The sequence below is a fragment of the Cyprinus carpio genome, chromosome A7 (genome assembly GCF_018340385.1).
Source record: "Cyprinus carpio isolate SPL01 chromosome A7, ASM1834038v1, whole genome shotgun sequence".
Taxonomy (NCBI): domain Eukaryota; kingdom Metazoa; phylum Chordata; class Actinopteri; order Cypriniformes; family Cyprinidae; genus Cyprinus; species Cyprinus carpio.
The window spans coordinates 10,872,364-10,896,426 of NC_056578.1; the positions used below are offsets into that span (position 1 = coordinate 10,872,364).

Consider the following 24,063-nt stretch of genomic DNA (forward strand, 5'->3'; position numbering starts at 1 on the left):
CACGTTCACAAGAGTTCTAACAGTTAGGACATTGCGTGAATCAGAGGTAAAAAACTATATAAATACTTGCTTGCACAGTTTCTTGCACAGACTGATCGTTTTGTGTCTTTACACATCAATGTATCGTCACAAGCTACAGGGTTTAATTTGGATTTGTCTGTGCATGTTTTTCTTTGTTTACTCTCATAGATTTTTTTTACCATTGCCATGCAATATATGGCTGAGAGACTGCAAGTAAGCAGATAAACATTACATTTTCATTTTTGAGTGAACTATCCCTTTAAGGCAGCATTATGTTAAAAAATATTTGTTTTATTATAGTGCTTTGAATTGTTACTTTTTCCATAAACATACAGAAGTTTCTTAAATTAAGTGATGTTACGCCCCCTGGAGGACACGTGAACAAAACTACTTGGTAACAACAAACTGTTAATGTTATAATATACACTACTGTTGCTGATTTGGTGCACAAATAATCAATTTCTGCTTATTTTTAATGTTGAAAACAGTTGTGCTACTTAATATTTTTGGAAGACAGTGACTAATAGAAAGTTTGAAAGATCAGCATTTATTTTAAATAGAAATGTTTTATAAAAATATAAATTATCACTTTAGCTCAACTTAATGTATTCTTGCTGAATAGAAGTATTAATTTCTTTAAAAAACTAAACTCTAGTCTAGTGAATGATGTTAGATATATCAACAGACACATGGATGATAGATTGATAAGTTAGATGTTAGCTTGTATGATTTGCATGAATTTTATAAAATACTGATCTTACAAGGGGATTTGTACCTTAACATACACGTATGAGACTTGAGCTTCCTCAGTTTCATATTGTGTTCTGTGTTACCTTTGGCATATAGTAATATTAATGCCTCGGCAGAATGTCGGAATGCTGCATTTGTACTTAATGTTATTGATATATTATATTATGACATATTATCCATTTCTGTTTCAGAGCAACACAGACAGTTAAGTGTGTTAGCAGAGGAGGAATGTCCCAATACAATGTCGTCTGGTAAGCATACACTACAGCTGCTTTAACAGCTAATCATGCATTGTATATAAATTTGACATATTAGTGATTCTTGTGTGATCTCTGGGAATATTTCTACAGCTGATGAGGATGCAGATGTTCATCAAAACTATGAATCCCACCCTCGCAGAGTAATCAGTATAGCTAACCAAAGACCAAACAGCAGTATGGACAAGCAACAGCCTGTTTTTGGACTTGAGGTTGTGCGGCCTGCAAAAGGGTGAGTAATATATAGAAAACTGAGTGTTGCTGATTGGTTGGCGTAAATAACAAGTGCATTGGAGTGAATAAGTGAACAAATCACTGACAATTTGGTTTCAATATCTGGTATACTTGTGTTGCATTCACTACTATGGGTGACTTTGTTGTGAACACAGAACTTTTGGCTCGATGACTTTTCTGGAAAGTCTCTTGGATAAAACTGTAACAGCCTAATGCATTTTTAGTTTATTGTATTGTATTGTTTTGTATTATGTGAAATCAAACTTAATGTTTTGGTGTGATTATAAATGTTGATCATAAATGTTAACGATTACTTACATTTACATAAGACTTTAACCCTATTGTAAAACCAAAAGTTAACATTGTTATGATATAAATTTAGTCAAATTAGGCAACTGACCACAAGGTGACAAAAGCAACAAAAGAAATGGTTATTGACATTTTAAAGCTATTGGGTTTCTTTGGTGTAAAATTCACAAATTCTCATAAATCACTTAATTTGCTTTTTTAGATTAGTTTGCATGTTGAACCAACCGCACATTGCAATGAATGAAGGAAGGAAGGAAAAAAAGAGCATTTTTATGTTTATACAAATGCTAGAAAGAAACAATTGTTGTTGTTTTTTTAAGTAAATTACTTAAAGTATCAGAATGGTGTTTCATTAACAATTTATTAATTTCAGAGAAAGGTAATTCACATTGTTTTAAGGTGATGCAGTCCTATATAATTTAGATATTTTTTGTTCTTGGTGTAATCCCAGCACTCTCCATCAGTTCTGATGTGTTTTCTTCCTAGACCAGAGAGTATGACCTCTCTGCTGCCCCGTGACCAGAAGTCACCTTCTGTCACTGGTGTCACACATTTTGAGGTGTCAAAGTCAGAGCTGTCTGATACAGATAGAGTACCCACCCACGCAGCCCTTGAAACTGTCGCAGAACCTGCTGCGGCCCGTACATTCACCGGCCCATTAACTGAGGTCCAGGTCAATCAATCATAGAATTCACAGAGCTCTGCTGACCTGGCCATTTTACACTCAGCTGCACATGAGCAGACAGAAGACGAGATTATTCCTCATAAAGACAAGGCAGAGCCCTTTCGAAGTAGCGTTCAACTAGCAGAATTACAAGCGCAAAAGGCCAGCCCAGAATCTGTTCCACAGCTGCTCTCAAATATAGAAATGTCCCAGTCATATCACACTGGTGAAGGGTAAGCGTGGAATGATGCACGTTATAAGACCGTCAAATTTGTTAAAGTGTTACATTTAAAGCTTGTTACGCTATATTAATATAAAATGCATTTACTGTATGTGTTGCGGTCCATTTGCCTATTAGAATTCATAAATCCAATTTACATCCTCCTTCTGATCTCTGTTCTAATGTCCCTGTGCCTCAGTACCAAAAGTATGGCCACTTTGCTGCCTTCTTGCCCAAAAGTGTCTCACTCTCCTTGGTTGCCATCAATTTTAGCTGATGACATAGCTGAGAATCAAATAGGAGACTTTTTTGTAGACCGACTACCTAGGATGAACCAGGAAATCTGTGCTCTGCCTGTTTGCAAGAAAGCACATGAAGGAGAATAACCCAATTTCGACAGTTTTCCATCTGTTCCCAACATGATATATCTTCTTCCAGCCTGTCCGAGAACTGCTTTTGCACCTGGGATGCCATCTATAACTTTTCAAGACACTAAGTGGCATTGGGATGAGTCTGTGAAGATACTGAAAGAGTACATTCAAAAGGAGAAACGAGAAAGACTTATTGAAGATATGGATTGCTCATTGTATAACCAAATCACAGTGGAAAATATGGTGTCCTTACAGTTATCTTGTCCAAGAACTGCCAGCGTCCCAGGATTCCCATCTTTGTCATTCTGTATGGTCAATCTCCTTCCATTATGTCCAGATGTATCTGTAGTTCCTGGTTAACCTTCAAGATATCCAATCATTTGCACAGATGAATCCTGGCCTAAAGAGAATTTTGTATTTTATTTGAGGATCAAGCAACAGATTTCACCAATGTCCTTAACAAAGGTGGATTTTGAAACCGCAAGAAAGATGGTTGCATTGAGGTCATCTTGCTCAGCAGCATCCAAGGCTCCAGGATTTCCATCTGCTCCAAAACTAGTTGCACCGAGTATGGTCAGGATTTCACCATGTTGTCCAAAAGTGTCCTGCATTGCAGGATTTCTATCTGCAAATGTACTTGCCAGTCAAAATGTTCAACAGTGGCCATCCAACAATCAATCATCTGTGATAATAGCACAATGGAACCAGTCCAGTTTGCCTCAAGTTGTAAATGTACTGAAAGAGGACCAATTAACAGGAATGGTGAGCTTAGTACCATCTTGCCCAAGAAAAGCAAGTACTCCTGGTTTTCCATCTGCACCAAAACAAAAACAACACATTGCATTCTGTATAACAAAACTTCTACCTTTATGTCCAACAACCTCTCGTTTCACTGGAATTTCAGCTATACAAATTCTTACAAGCACATCAGATTTACTTAAGGAGTGGCCAAAGGATATTAAAACATTTTGGATAAAGACGCTAGCATCTCAGACATGTTATTTAATCTGTCCATGTCCAGCTCTGTATGAAGTTGCAGAAACCAATATGTTGTCATTGATACCATCATGCCCAAGAAAAGCAAGAACACCTGGATTTCCTTTGGCACCATGGCTTATCCCTGAAACACAAATAATGTTTGGTACTCTATCAACATGTCCATGGACAGCTAAATGCGGCTTTCCCTCTTTAGTCCCAAGCCAAATTGATAAGGATTTCATAGATAATTGGCCTTTTAAGGAGAAAGCTTTTTGTACGAGGTGTCCGCCAGTGTATACATCTGACAAATTAGAAATTGCTCATCAGAACAAAGAGAGTTTTAAATTAATGTATGCTATTTTGCCAAGTTGTTCTCCATCTCTGGATGGAAAGCAACCGTACAAGAGGACCTCAAAGGATGAGTCTGACATGGTGTGTTCTTCCTTAATAAACTTGAATTAAACATATGACAACCCTCTGAATTTTCACATAGAAGACATGGCTATGATTATGTCAGCCTGTGCAAAGGAGTCCAATGTTCCTAGCTTTCCATCCACATATTCAGAATCTCCACATATTCATGTTGGCCGTAAACAAGAAACTTCAGCTGTGCTTGGTCCAGCAGACACTGAGATAGACCTGTCCAGTGCAAACAATTCTGACAATAGTTTTGCATTAGAGAATACCAAGGACAAAGTGAAGTTTTGGGCAAGATGTGAGGAAGGACAAAAGGGAATTCTGGAGAGGGGGTAAGTTCAGAATTACCCAAGTGTTTTTTGGTTAAAAGAAGACATTTTCTTTTGCACATCCTGCGGTCAGTGGATAGTGCATGACATACTTTGACAAAGGTTTCAAAAAATGCATTGCAGAATGTGGCACTCCATACCAGACATGCCACTATTACTGACTGTTGAGGAGAGGTGAGTTTACAAGGAAACATAAAATAGAGAGTATTCATTTATTGCTTTGCCTTGCCGCAACTGCATCAGATTTTTTTCTACCTGCATAAACATTTATGTCCTCTTGCTCTCTTAAAGGCATAGTTCAACCCAAAATGAAAATTGGATCATCATTCACTCACCTTTATGTTGTTCGCTAAGGGTTTACAAAGGAGTGGAGTGCATTGGGGATCAAACAAAAATCGTTTGCAGTTTATCGAAAGATAGACAGACTGGTATTTTTGACCCCATTAAAGATGAAATAGACTCCCAAATATGCAAAGAAAACAGTCATAGAATGTTTGCTTTGGCACCTACATGTCCATCAGTAGTCTGTGTTCCAGGTTTTCCAGCTGTGCCCGAACCAATAATGCTACGCATGCTTCCCACTTGCCCGGAGAAGTCTAATGTTATAGGATTTCCTTCTAAAAGAGAACATTTAGATTGGTCTTTTGAAAAGGAAACATTGTGCAATGCATCTTTTAAAAAGCAACCTATTGTTCTTATTGACAGAGTAGATTGGCTCAGGCAAAAAATAATGTTTGCATTGGCTTCAACCTGTCCACCAAAAGCAAGAATACCAGGATCCCCATATGCACCTAAGTGCAAAGCTGCACTTCCTCTCAGTATGGTTGATCTTCATCAGTGCTTTCCGAAGACTTCAAGAATCATGGGATTCTCATCAAGTGACAGAATAAACACAGGAACATGGTTTGAAGATGAAACGCCCCTGTTGGAGAGGCCGCTGAGAATAAGATCAGAGCTGTTTGTCCAGTTTAATTTCGCAACTCCGTATGAAGAAATAGACAACTATATTTTGCAGAGGATGTTTGCACTAGTACACACCTGCCCAAGAGAAGCTTGCATACCTGGTTTCCCCTCTCTACCTCAGGTTAAAGTGGAGGGTTTCTATCTCCATAAAGAACCAGATGTTGTCAACCTTTTGCACTCTTGCCCAATGGTTTCTTTTATTTTAGGTGTTCCTACAGTAAAATCTGTGCTCATAGAGTCTCAAGAAAGCATATGGACCACTCAGAAGCCCACATGTGTTAAACCTCTTAAAGAAAGACTGGTTTTGTCTTTAAGTTCAAAAACCATGTTCTTGCTTGCCCCTACCTGGCCTAATAATGCCAGCAATTATGGGTTTCCATGCTCAGAAAGACTTAAAGAAGAGTGTACAAAAACAACCATCTTCCCAGCTTCTCCAGAGGTTCCATTCTCCGCAACCGATGAAACAGATTTCAGTAACCTGTTCAGTGAAGTGCCATGTTCCCCAGTTGAAACAAGGCTTCCTGATTTCCCAGATGCTTCTACATATGCAATTTCTCCATCAAGTCCAACCCAAGATCACACCGAATTTGAAGCCAAATTTACCCAATACATAGAATCATAAAGATATCAAACACTGGCCTGGTAAGAGACCCACTTTTAGAGCGTGCCTTGAACATTGAGCAATATGTATGCACAGAAATGTATAGATTTTTTTCTTTTCTTCTTTTTTTTTTTTTAAAGAAATAGGAAGTTTTCATGAGATTCCCTTGGCTGAAGGGTGAGTTACATAGCATGTTTTGAGTGTGTGTGTGTGTGTGTGTGTGTGAAAACAATTGTAGAACTAAATTTGTGTTCTCATCTTGCATGTGCAATATATTGTTTTGACATTGTTTGAGTTGTTTTGTAAATTAATTGAGGCCACATTTATTTTGCTTTAGTTATTTTACATATATTATATTATTTAATTATCTTATCTTATATTATTATATTATTTCTTGACATTTTGAGGCTTAGTGGGAGCTTTATGCAAGTCTGTTCATGTAAAGACAACACCCAATGTGTCATTCAAAATTATCTAATAAAACATGGCTCAACATGATTTATGACCTGATTATTATCTGACTTTTCTTCACTAACATTGTTATTTAATTCCACTGTATGTTGTGCCTAAAAACACTTTTGGTGCATGTATGAGAGATATGCATGGTGCATGTGAATCGGATCACAGACCATGTTGACTATTGAACTATCCTTTATCAGTATTGAAAACCATGAGGAGCAACATGTCGGGGAGCAGTCTGCAAGTAAAAGTCATGATACTGCAGAGCCTGGAGAGACTGCTGTAGCGTTAGGATGGGAAGTTTTGGAGGCAGATGATACTTTCACTGAAAAAGAAGGATCTTCTGGTCTTGTTAAGACTATAGTTGATGTTTTTCACAGAGGGTAAGATCAAATAACATAACTGGGTGAAATCATTGAGCATGTTTGCTTTGATTTTATTTGAAAAACAATCTTACAATCTATGTAGATCGGTTTAATTTTTTAATTTAGTAAGATTCATAAATATCCTGAGAAATCAAGAAGTTTACTCATACCCATACTCTATAATTAATTTTCATTAATATAATATTTTGCCAATTTTTTTTTTTTTTTTACTTTTCACGACTCAAGTGTTGCTCTCTTTTAGCTATGAGACAGTTGCAGCAATATTGCAGCCCTCTAGCTCTGAATCGGTCATGGACACGGACACTTTAGATCCTCTGGACAGTCTTTCATCCTCTGTGGATCTCGAGGACAGCAGCACTAGCATGGCCACTGGATGCGATCATTCATTGGAGGCAGAGGCAGCAGAGTCTGAGGTGTTTGATTCTGCCGAACCCTACATGTGGCATTTGGTTAGTGGTTGTTCAGAAACATCGCTGTCATCAAAAGAGACTGAAAGCTGGTTTGTTTAAGATGAAGAATTCTGCTTAATGAGGAAGTGGCCCCCTTTAATGGACACTGACCTTCATGAGATAACTAAAGAGGAGGAGGACAAAACAGATGTTGACTCTTTGATACAGGAGCGTGCAACTTCTGTTCAAGAGGAAGCTGGTAATGAGATTGTGACAGAATGTAAAATGTTGAAGGATGAGTTGTCAGCCACACTATTTCAAGAGGAGGGGTGAGTTCCTCAGGAGTGTTGCAATCAAAACCAACCTGCAAGTCCTGCAATCGGCAGCACGGCTATATTCTTTGTTAACACTTTGCACTGAAATGGCTTTTATTTTGTGTGTGTGTGTGTGTTGTTTTTTTTTCTCTAAATAGTTGTCCATGTGTCTAATTTTGCCTTTTGCTCTAAGGTGCATTGTGTAATTTCAGTGACCCTAGTGGCACCAAAAGGAATTGCAGAAATATTGTGTCCGGATATGCAACACTTTTAGTGCCCTTTCATTTTAGCCCCTTACCTTACATTGTTTGGACAGATGGGTTGTCCCGCCCCCAAACCATGGCATTGTAATGCAGAAAAAAAGTTGAAATGCTTAAGCAGACTGAAACTATTTTGAAAATGCCACTATTTTTACTTAGTGTTGTACTGCTCTTACTGTTGTATCTGCAAATCAAACTGGGAAGAGAAATTGTTTTAAAGCAAAGAAATTACAGACTTCGCCTTGAAAGATATGTATTTGTTCAGCTAAGATTGTAAGCTGAGATCTTGTATGCTTTAACCAAATAACCAAATCCGCAGTTGCTGTGTCTGGTTGCATGTTGTAAAGTTATGTACATTTTCTGAAGACAGAATTTCATGCAGTGGTAGAGTAGCTTGCTAAAAAAGGGTGTTTGACTGTGGTTTATAAGTGTGTCATGGGACAGTCAGTGCATTTATTATCTCAACAGAAAATAAATGTTGTGATACTGTATTTTTGTTCTTAAAGCCACAACATCATTTTGTCCAAGATGTCTCTCTTTTCATGCAATGGACTAAGGATGAATTGCTGGATGAAGTGAAACCACCTATGTCCTTACTGTCTTCAAAAAATACTCATAACCCAAGAACTGTCACAGAACTAACCATTTCAGGTTCAAAAGAACCTGTGCCACCAAGAAGGACTAAGAAGCAAGACATTCTTCAGGAGACATTTACTTTATCAACATCAATTTCCAGTCCAGCTGAGCCAGCTGCTCAGAGCAACAACTTCTGTGTCATAAAACAAACTGATCATTATTCTCAGAGTACATCACATAATGTACAGCCACGTGGAGCACTCACTTCAGCTACGACAGATAATGGTATATCTTTAGAAACAGATTGTTTGATAAATATACCAGTCACACTGACAAGTGCTGCTTTTCCTGAAAATGTGGTAAAAGTATCCAAAATTGAGATTTGTTCACCAGAACCCAAAGAGAACCCCACACCCAGAGAAATGATAGCATCATGTCAGTGGAACAGTGGAGAAAATGTTCCCCTAATGCCTCAAAAAGACACAGTCACACAATTATGTGCTCCTCAGAGGCAGAAGAGTAAAACTCAAACAAGCAAAGTTGATGAAGCCAGTGGAGAGTTTGAAGAAAAGTGCACAGTGTCTACTGTCATCACAAATATGTCTCAGTCTGAAGACACAAGAAAGACTCAAGCTGGTGATCAACTGAATGTGAAAGATCAGGTACAACTGGATTTGAATGTTCCTGAGGTGTTGGAAGTGAAAATGCGAATCAGATGCACTGGTCTTCCAGTCCCAATGCCACGTGTGAAAAAACGTCTCAGTGGATCTTTTACAGATGATATTCCTTCTCCTTCATCCACCCCTCTAACTGAAGCAGATCCAGATAACATTGCTCTTCAAACAGAAGACCATCTCAGTGGTTCTTTTCCAGATGATCTCACTGATCCCTCAAGGTGTCTACTGCCTCCTATAGATTTACTTGACATAGGAGTCCTTGAGAGAGGACCAAGTGAAACAAGTATGCTCGTCCCAATTCCCCGTTTAGAGAAACTCAGTGACAAGTTCTCTGATGAGAACTTTCCAAGCTTACCTCAAGATTCATACTCTGCAGTCTCAGAAGAAGCCAAGCTTTCGATCTCAGAAAATGAACAATGTTCTGTTGAAGTGACTACACAGTTGAGGGCAGAAGCAGGGATAGAGAGTCTTGAGGATACCACCCCCTCAAGTGCCAATGAAGTAGAGCTAAACAGAAAAGGCCTGGAGGAGTCTGGTTTAGAACCTGTTGAGCAGATAGAAACTGATGTGACATATAGTGAAAAACCCAAGACTGGTGCTTCACTTGGTGAGCATTGTAAGGACAAAGGGGGAACAGAGCAACAAATTGAAAAATATCCAAGTGTTGAGAAAGACAAGAATGCTGAGGTTGTAGATGACACAGGTGTTATCTTAGATGTGCGTAGGTACAAACCCGATACCAAAAAAGTTGGGACACTGTACAAATTGTGAGTAAAAAAGGAATGGAATAATTTACAAATCTCATAAACTTATATTTTATTCACAATAGAATATAGATAACATATCAAATGTTGAAAGTGAGACATTTTGAAATGTCATGCCAAATATTGGCTCATTTTTGATTTCATGAGAGCTACACATTCCAAAAAAGTTGGGATAGGTAGCAAAAAGTGGCCGGAAAAGTTAAATGTAAATATAAGGAACAGCTGGAGGACCGATTTGCAACTTATTAGGTCAATTGGCAACATGATTGGGTATAAAAAGAGCCTCTCAGAGTGGCAGTGTTTCTCAAAAGTCAAGATGGGCAGTGGATCACCAGTTCCCCCAGTGCTGCAGCGAATATTAGTGGAGCAATATCAGAAAGGAGTTTCTCATAGAAAAATTGCAAAGAGTTTGAAGTTATCATCATCTACAGTGTATAATATCATCCAAAGATTCAGAGAATCTGGAACAATCTCTTTGCGTAAGGGTCAAGGCCAGAAAACCATACTGGATGCCCGTGATCTTCGGGCCCTTAGACGGCACTGCATTACATACAGGACTGCTACTGTAATGGAAATCACAACATGGGCTCAGGAATACTTCCAGAAAAGATTGTCGGTGAACACAATCCACCGTGCCATTCGCTGTTGCCGGCTAAAACTCTATAGGTCAAAACAGAAGCCATATCTAAACATGATCCAGAGGCGCAGTTGTTTTCTCTGGGCCAAGGCTCATTTAAAATGGACTGTGGCAAAGTGGAAAACTGTTCTGTGGTCAGACGAATCAAAATTTGAAGTTCTTTTTGGAAAACTGGGACGCCATGTCATCCGGACTAAAGAGGACAAGGACAACCCAAGTTGTTATCAGCGCTCAGTTCAGAAGCCTGCATCTCTGATGGTAGTGCGTGTGGCATGGGCAGCTTACACATCTGGAAAGGCACCATCAATTCTGGAAGGTATATCCAAGTTCTAGAACAATATATGCTCCCATCCAGACGTCGTCTCTTTCAGGGAAGACCTTGCATTTTCCAACATGACAATGCCAGACCACATACTGCATCAATTACAACATCATGGCTGCGTAGAAGAAGGATCCGGGTACTGAAATGGCCAGCCTGCAGTCCAGATCTTTCACCAATAGAAAACATTGGCGCATCATAAAGAGGAAGATGCGACAAAGAAGACCTAAGACAGTTGAGATTAAGATTAGACAAGAATGGGACAATATTCCTATTCCTAAACTTGAGCAACTTGTCTCCTCAGTACCCAGACGTTTGCAGACTGTTATAAAAAGAAGAGGGGATTCCACACAGTGGTAAACATGGGCTTGTTCCAACTTTTTTGATATGTGTTGATGCCATGAAATTTAAAATCAACTTATTTTTCCCTTAAAATGATACATTTTCTCAGTTTAAACATTTGATATGTCATCTATGTTGTATTCTGAATAAAATATTGAAATTTGGAACTTCCAAATCATTGCATTCTGTTTTTATTCACAATTTGTCCCAACTTTTGTGGAATCGGGTTTGTAAGTTTTTGTAGATAAACTGTTGTCACATTTGTACTGTAGACATTACACATGCCAATTTGTATTTTTATGAGTGCAGTAATTGGTCACTAGAGGTGCTCAAACAGTCTTTTGACCAATAATATTGTTTTTTTTTATTTTGGGTTTTCAAAAACAATGGATGTTTATGGTTAATTTACTCATTAAAGGTTTAGCTTTTAGGTTAAACTGTTTGTCTTTATGAAAAATGTGCAAAATGTAAATAAAAATAAATTATTATATATGATAAATTTCCTTGTTTAATTTTATTATGCATCTTGAAACTAAATATGAATTTCTTTTTAGGCTTGAGAGATAAATCTATAAGAGTTGAATAGCTTTCGCTATACTGGTTTAATTGAATGTAGAAATCAGTTTTAATATTTTTTTTCTTTCTTTCATCTAGACATGCATCAGCTGAAGATTCCTCCAGTCGTCCTGTGCCAATGCCTCGCGTGAAGAAATGTTTAAGTGCCTCTTTCCCAGAAGACGTCTCCATTCCCAGTTCCTCATCAGCCAGTCAAAATGAGGTTTCAGAAAAGGCAAGTAATGAGCCCACAGTGCCTGTTTGTAATAAACGAAGAGCTGCAGCAGATGCCATACACCTTCAGGGAAGTTCCACAGCTCACACATCCCCAACCAGTGAAACAGAGGTTGTTAAATCTGCTGCTTTTTAATTATGTTCATTATATTACCATAGTGACATTAACGAGCAGGTAGTTAATTTGTCTTTGCCTTCAATTCTAGATTGCGACCTTGGTGAATTCAAGTCAATCTCTGTTGGAATGGTGCCAAAAGGTCACACAAGGTTACAAAGGCGTCCGGATATCAAACTTCAGCACCTCATGGAGAAACGGCCTCGCTTTCTGTGCCATCCTGCATCACTTCCATCCAGATAAAGTGTGGGTGTTTTTTATGTGGAAGAAGACATTAAGCTCATTTCATAAATGTTACATGGGTTATGTAATTTTTTTAACAGCCTAGTCTTAGTATTTTGTTTATTTCTTATTCTGTCTTTAGGAATTATGAAATGCTGGATCCATATGACATTAAGCGCAACAACAAGAAGGTGATCCACCCATTTTCAAATTAGACTTTTTTTTTTCTTTTTTAATTTCCTTTGGCTGTGATCTAATTGACTGAACCTATTTAATGTTGTTATATTTTAAGTCTAAACAGTATGTTTAAGTTTTACTGTGCAACAAAAATGACAAGACCGTTTTTGCTGTGCACTTGCCTTAATGATTATAACTCTGTGATCAGGAAATGGCAAAAATGTATATTTCCTTGTGTATTCATAGGCGTTTGATGGCTTTGCTGAACTGGGCATCTCTAGGTTGATAGAGCCCTCTGACATGGTGCTGCTGGCAGTGCCTGAAAGGCTCATCGTGATGACATATCTCAACCAGATCCGCACCTATTTCACAGGCCAGGAGCTCAGTGTTATACAGATCGAGAAGAACAGCAGCGAGTCCAGTTACGCTGTTGGTGAGAAGAGGGAGGAAGCCGACACTGAAGCCGCTGTTCGCTACTGTGCCGAAAGGCTCCAGAGCAGCGGCATCACTCTAGAGACCAATGGAAGCTTCCCTGAAAAGGAAGTCAAGGGAGGTGCTGGTGTTTTGGTGCCACCTTCAAGAACGAAGCGAGCGCAGGGCCCAAGCCAGGCTGGAGGATCAGGAGCCACTCAGCCTCCAGTGGCACCACCCAGAAAGGCTTTTTCTCATCTGAAGGATGCAGATCTTGTTAAAAAGCGCAGATCGAAGCTGCGGGGAGAGTCACTGGATGAGCCTGAACCACACGAACAGCAGAGTGGTACAGAGGTAAAACATTTCAACCAACTGTAGTAGTCAGGTTGGAATAGGCTAATGTATTTTTTTTTATGTTTTTGAAAAAAGTTTCTTATACTCACCAAGGCTGAATTTATTTGAACATTTGAATATATTTGAATATATAATTTATCACTGTGATGGCAAAGCTGAATTTTCAGCAGCCATTATTCCAGTCTTCAGTGTTACACGATCCTTCAGAAATCATAAATTACATTTTAAAATATATTCAAATAGAAAACACTTATTTTATATTAATATTTCATGATATTAATGTTTTTTGTGTTGTTGAATTATTAAATGAGCAAAAGAGACTTCTTTCAAAAACATTAACAATTTGAATTATTCCAAACTTTTGAGCAGTAATGTTATATTGATATGTTATTAGTCTTAAATTTAACAGTATGGTCAGTGCTTGAAGACTAGTTTGAAATACATACACATAATTGTTAATAATAACTATAATGCATAAAAGCTAAACATTTTAAATATTGTCTGTAATGTACCTTTAATATTATCACACAGCTTTCCAACCCTAAACAGGATATCATGAGTGAAATGTGACTTGTAAATGGCCTGTGTACTATTCAGTTTCATGCATTTTTCATGGAACTCATTTCAACCAAACATGTACAGTATTCAGGATCATTATGTTAACTCAGGAAACGCATGTGTGACTGTATAGGCATGTTGTGATGGCCTTTGTTTATAGTTCAGAATGGATGTTTTTGAATGTGTGATTCAGGTGTCACAAGAGAGATATTGTTTGTGGAACTGGGTTGTTTTATGCAGAACACTGTATTATTGTGAGGGTGATTATTTTTAAATGTTCTTATAACTGAGGTAACTTTAAAACAGTAATATATTACTGAGCTGTGTATTGTCATGTTTTTTACCCAGGTTGCATCAGTCCAAGCAGAAAGTGAAGCAGCCAAAGGAGGTTCAGAGTCACGTAAGAATTAACTCAATACACACCTTTCAAAGACTTTATGTTCAAAGACACTGACATGTTAAATCCATAACTTATGCTGAACATATTTTCTGCAGAATGTAAGAAATTATGAAAATTATTTGTCTGATTTTTGGGTTGTACTGTATGTTATAGTAAAATGTTGTAAAGTATTGCATGCATTTAAATGATCTGATTCAGATGTATTTTTTTCTGTCTTGTTTGTGTAGAAAATGTAGAGAATGTTGAAGAGGCTACTGCAGGAGGGAATCAGGTCATTCAACGATTTTCTATTTGTGGCTTGCTGACTCAAGTCAGCTGAAATAATATTAAAAGTCTCACATAGTTTGGCTTATATGTAATATTAAAGAAACTCCAAAAAATATATTTGATAGGGTTGTAAAATGCATATACTGTATATGGGTGTGAGTGTTTGCATTGGTGTTTATGATGTGTATTTGCAGGATGGCAGCCAATATGTACTTAGTGAGATACAGGCGCTGGAGGCTGAACAGAAGCAGATAGATCACAGAGCAGACATTGTGGAGAAGAAACTAAAAAGACTTATGGAATCTGGTAAATCACTGATTAAAGTAGTTTAAGAACCTATTTTTATCAAACAATAAATGAAAGCTTGTGTTTGAACTCTTGCATCCTGCCTCCTGTAATATCTTAACCTATTAAAGGTGCTGTACGTAGGATTGACACCGAGTGGTTGAACTAGGTATTGCAGTCCAAATTCAAAATATTGGAGAGGGTTTTTTTCACCGGGCCCCTCCTCCTCAGATTTGATCACAGGCAGGTTACCAGATTGATGACACCAACAGGAATGAGCACACTTGGCGATAAATGATATAAAATACGTGGTGTTTTCCGCCAACTGGCAACCCGGGGTGCTGAAATACAATTAGGTAAACTGGAAGTGGGCGGGTTTAACAAACCAAAGCAGAGACCGACATTCCGGCCCGGAACGCACATTTCAAAGGAGAATAACTGACTGTAGCATTGTTTTTCAGATAAACAAGTATGTTAACTTAGCGTGTTTCTTAAATATCTGCAAACATATTATGGTATTTGTATGCTTTAGTAGAGACAAAAACTTACTTACATCACCTTTAAATAAATAAAGACCACATACATGTATTTGTGTGTGTATGTGTATATATATATATATTTATATTAGTGCTGGGCAGTATGACCAAAATTCTATCATTTTTTTTAGGATTCTGGAGATTTCACGGTTTGTCTCTGACTGTGCCTTTATATGAATCAGATTGCATGAAACGGTTGCAGAAGCACTGCATTTTAATCATGATCCAAACAAACATGCTACATTATAGTATGAGCAGTTTTTGATATAAAGTAGATTGTATAATTTCTAAATTTAAAGCAAAAACAGAATGGTCTGACCTTAGCTATGTGAAATTATGCTAAATAAAACAAATCAGAAACCGAACATAATAGAAACAGCAGACGGTCAGCGTGAGAATGCAAATTCACTCTCTGACAGCAGGTGGCACTGTCTATGTTGCTTAGCCACTTGTACTGGTATGCCGGTTTTTTAAAAATTCACACAGTGTGCGTAATTCTAACCAGTTTACCATTTGAACTGCTATATCGCCCAGCACTAAATACACACACATATACATAGATCATAGATTATGATGCATTTTGCTAAGCAAATGACAGTGTAGTTCATTATGTGTGTCTTGATGAAGCTGTGCTCTTATCGTACACTTACAGGTAGTGATCGTGTAGAAGAAGAGACACTGATTCAGGAGTGGTTTACCCTGGTCAACAAGAAGAATGCTTTGATCAGGAGACAAGACCATCTGCAGTTACTGTATGTCTTTTCACACTTATTCTCACTTCTCACTGTACTGATTCTAGGGCTTCATTTGAACAGTGGCTGATTTAAGATACATTGCTAATTATCATTCTTTCTGCTTGACAGGCAAGAAGAGCAAAATTTGGAGAGAAGGTTTGAGCTGCTAAAGAAAGAGCTTCAAGATTTAATGGCTGTGGAAGGTACAACTCTTCTTACATAAATATATGTGAAATGGAGAACTATATCACTAGGAATTCCAGAAAATATACACATGTAATTAGGAGCATATGCATGTGTTTTTACATATTAAAGCTGTTTTGGCACTCATCAAGTAGTTTAATCAGTTAGGGCATGTGGCAATCTCTCATTATCCTCAAATTTTGGTCTTGCTTGTTTTGTAAAACTGGAATGGAAGAAAACCCAGGCCCATAAAACCAGAGAGCAGCTATTGTTGCAGGAGCTGGTGTCTTTAGTCAACCAGAGAGACGAGCTTGTGCATGACATGGACGCCAAAGAGAGAGGGTGAGATTCATTCACATTACAAAATATACTCTATACTTTTTTTTAGACCAGAATTTAAATGTTTCTTGAGCAGCAAATCAGCATATTATAATGATTTCTGAAAGACCATGTGGCACTGAAGACTGGAGTAATGGTACTGAAAATTCAGCTTTGCATCACAGGAATAAATTACATTTTGAAATATATCAAAATAGAAAGCTGATATTTGACATTATAATAATATTTCACAATATTAGCAGTTTTCCTTTATTTTTGATCAAATAAATGCAGCCTTGGTGAGCATAAGAGTCTTACAGAAACATTAATTTCTATGGTCAACCACCATTGACTTTCTCTCTTTTTCTTACTCTTTCTCTGTCATCTCATTCTCAAGGCTCTTGAAGAGGACGAGAGATTGGAGAGAGGGCTAGAAATGAGGCGCAGGAAATATGGAAGTCGGAAAGAGAAGTGTGTGCTACAGTGAGCGATCCTATGCACCTGCTTTTATACAGGACCGTCCCCCATTAAACACTGTGCTGATGGACTAGTGACTGAGGGGTGTGTGTGTGTGTGGACCATATCACAACAAATGACAAGGAGATTGTGACTAGATGATGTTAAAAAGTTTGAGCAGCATGAATGCTCATTTCAGGGTGGATTAAAATGTCTTCTGTTAGAGACATTTTTAGTTTCAGAAGTGAAATAGACAGTTGTAATGGCCCATAGTCTTCTGACAGCAGTTCTTGTTTGACATTTTCAGTAAAAAATAATATACATGTGGCTTTTGCAGTGTTATTACCTTAACTTGTTTGTATAAGTTGGCTGCTGCAGTGATTTTAAGGTATCTCAAAGATATGTAAAATAGTACAGTATAAGTTTTCAGAGTACGAAAGAAGCATTCAGTTTTAAATGACACTGCTGTGTTACAAGGAGATTATGTTCTGTTATGCAAGTCATACATTTAACTAACCTAACAAGCAGACAAAACAGCACAAAAGCATGGGAGAAAATAAACATTTTGCACACAATTACTCTATTAAGGCACTCTTTTAGTTATTGATATAATTTGCACAATATGATCCCAATGATGCTTCTCCAAGTACTGTTACAGTGGTTGCCTGTTCTATTTGAAGAGCCCTGCTTTAATGGCCACGTTCACACAGCAGCAGAATACAGTTATCAGTCCTGTATCTTAGTCCTTAATACGGTTATGTTCACACACAGTACGGTTATTTACAGTGTTCAGTGTGCAACTTGAATACTCCACTCTCCACCCAAATCTAAAATCTGCTGTCGGTTAATGAAGGTTTGACAGATGAATTCATGACTCGTTTGGACTCTAGTCATGTCAGAAAGTGATAGGAGTTTTAGTTTTATGGACGTCACCATCTTTGATATTACTTTGGTCACTGTGGCTATGGTCACTGGTAAGGAATACGGACTTGACTCCCGTTGCACGTTCATACAGACAGTATGTGAGACGCTACTGTAGGTTGCTGTGTGAACGTGACATTTCGAGACTCACACCTGTAAGTAAATGCGGTTGTCAATCCCAAAAAAACTGTCTGTGTAAACGTAGCCAAAATCACAGAACATGGTAAATGCATAGACTCTGTCAAAGAGAGTATGCACATGAACTTTTGAATTTTAGCATTTAGTTTTAAAATATCTGAATGATTTTTTTTTATTATATTTATATAACATCATCTTTTATCCATGTATGGGACAGAATGCAGACGAAAACGTACTCTCAGAAGTTCAGAAGAATTTGTGTGTGTGATAACTTTTGAGTGACTGGTTGTTTAGAGACTCTTTGATTTGATATCATCTTTGGCCCTGTTTACACTGTTTGAAATCTCATTATTTGACAGTGAATCGTTTTTGGAAAGTCCTGTTGTCAGCTAACACACTACAGCTGACACGTCTTTTGGGAAATAAAATTGTTTAAAAATTCTAAATTGCATTGGTGGTTATTGAAGAGAAATGTACAATAGTGTGTGTTTACAATTATTTTGCAGAGGAAATATGTGGTCATCAGTATGTGCAAAGGGTCCCAACGTCACTGGACTCCAGTAATAGAAAGTGCAGATTTAGCAGAGCTCTAGGCAGAAGCTCAATGGCCAGATCTCCAACCAAAATACAATGGAATGCATCTTATGTTAAAGCAAGCATAAATTCAGATGCACACACACATATTCAAACATAATCAGCTCTCTCTAGGTCTTCCAACAAGGGAGTTGTAGGGAGTATACGGAAGAGTGTTTAAGCATGATGCATGTTTATTTGTTTTATTTAAAGAAATGTTCGTATAAGTGTTTATAAAGAAACTTCACAGCCTACAATAGAAGCATTGCTTAATCAGCTACCTCGAAACTATCGCTAAGCACTATGAAGTTCGAACTCTATTCAGAAGTAGCCTAATCGTGAAAAAAATACAAACCGTTATCAGTATAAAGTAAACTTTTTTCAATGTTTTTTTTTTTCTTTTTCATTTCATGGATTGTCTCCACTGATATGTCCGTACAGCTAACACCAATCAGAGGTAAGACTGAGGATTCACATCAGTCGTGGCCTAATGGTTAGAGAGTCGGACTCGTAACCCAAAGGTTGCGGGTTCCAGTCTCGTACCGGCAGAGATTGCAGGTGGGGGGAGTAAATGTACACGACTGAGGTGCCCTTGAGCAAGGCACCGAACCCCCAACTGCTCCCCGGGTGCCGCAGCAAAAAGTGGCTGCCCACTGCTCCGGGTGTGTGTGTGTTCACTGCTGTGTGTGTGCAATTTGGATGGGATAAATTCAGAGCACGAATTCCGAGTATGGTTCACCATACTTGGCCACATGTCACGTCACTTTTATTATTGTCACATGATCCTTGAGAATTCATTCTAATATGCTGATTTGGTGGTCAAGAAACATTTCTTATTATTATCAATGTTGAAAACAGTTGTGCTGCTTAATATTTTTGTGGAAACCGAAATTTTATCAGCATCTATGTATAACATTATAACATAATATAATTATAACATTAATATGTTTTATATAACATGTCATATAACATTATACATGTCTTTAATGTTGTTTTCTCTTAATCATGCTTTCTTATATATATATATATATATATATATATATATATATATATATATATATATATATATATATATATATATATATATATATATATATAAACATGCATTTATATATTTAACTTTATATTATATTAAGTATTTCATTTTAACCTAACCTAAATTGGTATTTGGCAATGTTATGCATATGCTACCCATATATGAAGTGATCATTTAATAACTGTTTTTAAATTAAATTATATTCAGTTATTTTAAAAAGAAAAATTTAATAATGAATAATTTAATTGAAAACAATATTTTGACTTTGATTTTGCATTCTGCAAATGGATTCTTATACTGGAATTTCTCCATCTGCAGGGGAATTTGGGGTCTACAAGGGTGTATTTTCCCCTCAAAGAGGATAAGACATCAGAGTGGCAGTAAAAACATTTAAAGATATATAGTGTATATAATAATGCAGGGAGCAAGTGACAATAAAAAATGAGATTCTAATACGTTCAAAATTATGATCTTAATTAAGAATTATGTACTAGCTTGAGACAATGCAATTTACACAGTTAATTAAATCAACCTCTTTCTTGCTGTAATGTCATTACATTTCCTGTTGAATTGTAGGTGCAGTCCACAATAAAGAAGCATTTCGATCATGTGAATGTAGTTAAATTGCGTGGTATGTCTCTCCTGAATAAAATTATTATTTCATGTTTGAAATCTAGGGTAAAATGTATAATTCATATCAAGTTGGAGTGGAATATTTTGAATAACCTGATTTCAAAGGGCACAGATGTTTCCATGGCAACTGGTGGCCTGTATAGGCCTGTCCAAGTACAAAGTGTGAACTTCCACAATTTCCATTGGTGATGCCTGTAGCTGCATATTAACAGTGGGATTTGCTTGACTTTTACCTCCTGCTTGTTTTTGACTTGCAGAATTATGGAGGGGTGTGGGGTGGGGGGCTGTACCGTAGCAACTGTAATGTGTAATAATGTAATTGGCATCTTCCCAATATTATGATGTTCAGCAGTCATCAGATTTGTAACACAAATAGTTTTTCCATTTACTTCACCGTTATTCTTTTAGTCATTTACCTAATGAATCATTTACCTTCCGGTGGATAAGACAGTATTATAATTTAATTGACTATCATGAATTTTCTCTAGAGATGAATACTGCTGACAGACGATATAAGGCAGGGGTCACCAAACAGGTCATGCAGGGCTGGTGTCCTGCAAAGTTTAGCTCCAACCCTAATCAAATACACCTGAACCAGCTAATTTAGGTCTGACTGGGTATACTTGAAACTTCCAGGCAGGTGTGTTGAGGCAATTTGGAGTTAACTTTGCAGGACGACGGCCCTCCAGGACAGAGTTTTCCTTTAGGGGTCGCTCTAGAGTGGGATCCAGAGTCCTCCATCCATGTACCGCTTGTTATTCTTCCATACATGTAACATGGAGGTCTACACAGCTTCCTTAAAGCGATCCGCTTCGGTGATGTCCCCATGGTTGGTCTTACTAATTTGCAACACCTTCCTGACTATTCCTTCTTTTTACTCTTGTTTTTTATATAAAGTTTTATGGGTTAAAGAAAAAATAACCACATATCTGATTTAAACTGGTCTCTTCTCTGCAGTTTGTGCTTTATCAGAGTATTCTGCGTTTCATGATTGACATTGCTGCAGGAATGGAGTATCTCAGCTTTCAGGGTTTCTTACATAGGGACCTGGCTGCCCGCAATTGCATGTCAGTCCACAGGAGGGCAACAAAGAACACATTACACAACTATGTCCTGTTAATACTTGCATTGTCTTGAGAAGAAGCCACACCTAATGATGAGCAAAATGTTTTTTTCCCCATACTTACCCAGTGCTGAACTCACACACACAGTTTGGCTTTCACAGGTTAGGGGATGATCTGCGTGACTGTGTAGCTGACTTTGGCTTGTATAAGAAGATCTATTCCTATAGGCAGAAGAATATGGATGTTAACATGCCTGTAAGGTGGATGGCCATAGAGAGTGTCTGACTTCTTATATACCACCAAGAGTGATGTGGTCAGTCCTATTTATGCTTCTGATACAGTCTGATACATTGTATTTGAAACTCGTAACACCTGTCAAATCAGAAGAAAAACTGTTTTTGTGTATAGAACATTGAGAACATTTCTGGCCCCAATTCTCATAACCTTACTGAAAAGTAAATAATAATAAAAACAAAATAAATCAAAAATAAATATTTGCTGAACTTTTTCTTGCTCACCAATGGATCTTCAACAGTGAATGGGTGCCGTCAGAATAAGAGTCCAACCAGCTGATAAAAACATCACAGTAATCCACAAGTAATCAACGCAACTCCAATCCATCAACATTAATTCGTGAGGTGAAAAGAGACATCATTGAGATATTTTTAACTTCAAACCATTGATTCCGGCTAAAATACAAGTTCTCTATCCATAATGTTGCTTTCTCCAGTAAAAAGTTGTCTCGTCTAAATCAGGAGAGAAATGTTTCTTATAAAAATGCAGTTTTTCACTTCACAAGACTTTAATTTATGGACTGGAGTTGTATAGATTACTTGTGGGCTATTGTATTTATCTATATGTATTTATCTTATTATCTATATGTATTTATCAACGGTTTGGATGCTCATTCTGATGGCACCTATTCACTGCAGAGGATCCACTGGTGAGCAAGTGATGCAATGATACATTTCTTTAAATCTGATCTGATAGAGAAACAAACTCATCTACATTTTGAATGACATGAGGGTGTAATTTTTTAGCATTTTTTTGTGAACATTAATAAGAATCTAATTAGAATCATCAATGAGAATAATAATAATAATAATAATAATAATAATAATAATAAAAACTCAAACATTCAGTAAAACAAACTGGTTGGAAATGGTCCTGAAATTTCTTTTTTTATTTTTATTTATGTATGAAATATATTTTTTTGTTTTTGTCTGTGGGAAAAATATGACCTGGATATGTTTTTATGATATTTACCCACCAACAGACTTAAATCAATTTAATTTATTCCCTATGTCTTATAGTGGTCTTTTGGAATAAACCATGTGGGAGATCACATCCAGAGGGAAGATACCTTATCCAGGTATCTCTGGTCATAAGCTTCTGGACACCGTCTCAAACAAGGGGACAATGACCGCATTGTAAGCACATATTTTTCATCAAATTATCACAAAATGCATTTGTAAAATTTTATAATATTTCAAAATTGAAATCATATTACGAGACATTTCTGTTTATCTGGAATCTGTGGGTAAGCCTTTCCCAAAAAACTGTCTGTTGCAAGTCTAATGAAATCAGGCTTAGTAGCAAGAATAGTTTGGGTTTATTCTAAGAATCCAAATGAGTCATAGCAGTAATGTGCATATGCAGCTGATTATTACATTGTAGAATATAATCATGTTTTGTGCATGATAAAGAAGCATAAATGGCAAGTGCTTTTTTTTTTTTTTAATTGCAGATCTGGAAGATGATTCAATTTTGTGTTTTCTTTTTGCTGCTCTCCTTCTCCATTTTCCTTTGACTCTTCCTCTGTCAGATATGAGCTTATATTGAGCTGCTGGCACAGAGATCCCTCTTCAGGCCAGGTTTTGGAGAGCTGGGCCAGAGCCTCAAAGCACTTCTGTATGAGCTTCCACCCCTGGAGGCCAGCAACGAGGCCCACTACATCAACCTGGGTCTGGAGTCGGCCAGTGATCACCGGGACAGCGCAGAGACCCTGGAGTCTGAGGTGGAGAAGAGTAAACCACATAGACCTGCCTAAACCTGCTGGCGGATTAGGAGGGAGGGCTGTGCTGTGCATTAAAACTGTATGTGAGAATGTAGTCTGCACTAGGCTTTTAATAGTAGGTTTTTACCAGTTTTATGATGAGTTTTTGGTTCAAACAAATGACATAAAAGTACACTATAGAAAATGTTGCATATACAGTGTTTTCAATGCTAGAAGTACATAAGAGAGAACTTTTAATTCTTTGTGATTCATATTTTTATTTTTCTTCTTTTTTTCTACACTGTATATTTTGTAAAATTGTATATCAAAGAAGTCAAATGTTGGGAGGTTTGGAAAATGCCAGACATCACAATTTAAAAATATGAATGAATTGCTTTTGAAATTGTTACTTGTTATTAAACAGCTCAGGAAATTTTCATTGACCTCAAAGCACAGCATGATTGTTATTGTACAAGAAATTAATTTTCTTCTGGAAGGGACAACAGACACTACGAGTGAATAGGGTATAAAAGCAGAAAAAAAAGACAAAGACAATAACCAATGTTTAAATTATTTTGAAATTAGAATTAGAAAATGTAGGTATTTCTTTGGAATTTTGCAAGTTAATACTTTTATTATTAGTAACTAACTAACTAACTT

General features: G+C 37.2%; 1 protein-coding gene and 1 long non-coding RNA gene across 4 annotated transcripts in view; both read left to right on the forward strand.

Annotated features, from left to right (window-relative positions):
• LOC109093992 (EH domain-binding protein 1-like protein 1) overlaps window positions 1-18,547 on the forward strand; it is a 32,542-nt gene extending 13,995 nt beyond the window's left edge. For 2 of the 3 annotated variants that reach the window (XM_042759605.1, XM_042759607.1), the window contains 13 exons: window positions 963-1,022; window positions 1,122-1,260; window positions 11,892-12,138; window positions 12,233-12,387; window positions 12,506-12,554; window positions 12,787-13,305; window positions 14,212-14,263; window positions 14,491-14,534; window positions 14,725-14,836; window positions 16,004-16,103; window positions 16,215-16,288; window positions 16,496-16,610; window positions 16,983-18,547. In XM_042759605.1, coding sequence (XP_042615539.1) covers window positions 963-1,022; window positions 1,122-1,260; window positions 11,892-12,138; window positions 12,233-12,387; window positions 12,506-12,554; window positions 12,787-13,305; window positions 14,212-14,263; window positions 14,491-14,534; window positions 14,725-14,836; window positions 16,004-16,103; window positions 16,215-16,288; window positions 16,496-16,610; window positions 16,983-17,073 — 1,757 coding nt within the window. In that variant the 3' untranslated portion in view covers window positions 17,074-18,547. The remainder of the gene's footprint in view (window positions 1-962; window positions 1,023-1,121; window positions 1,261-11,891; window positions 12,139-12,232; window positions 12,388-12,505; window positions 12,555-12,786; window positions 13,306-14,211; window positions 14,264-14,490; window positions 14,535-14,724; window positions 14,837-16,003; window positions 16,104-16,214; window positions 16,289-16,495; window positions 16,611-16,982) is intronic. The other variant, XM_042759606.1, reaches the window with a different exon arrangement.
• Window positions 18,548-21,488: 2,941 nt separating this feature from the next.
• Window positions 21,489-23,947, forward strand: LOC122145450. Its single transcript, XR_006160334.1, has 3 exons — window positions 21,489-21,720; window positions 22,721-22,837; window positions 23,233-23,947. It is a non-coding gene; the product is annotated as an uncharacterized LOC122145450 (long non-coding RNA).
• Window positions 23,948-24,063: the final 116 nt, after the last annotated feature.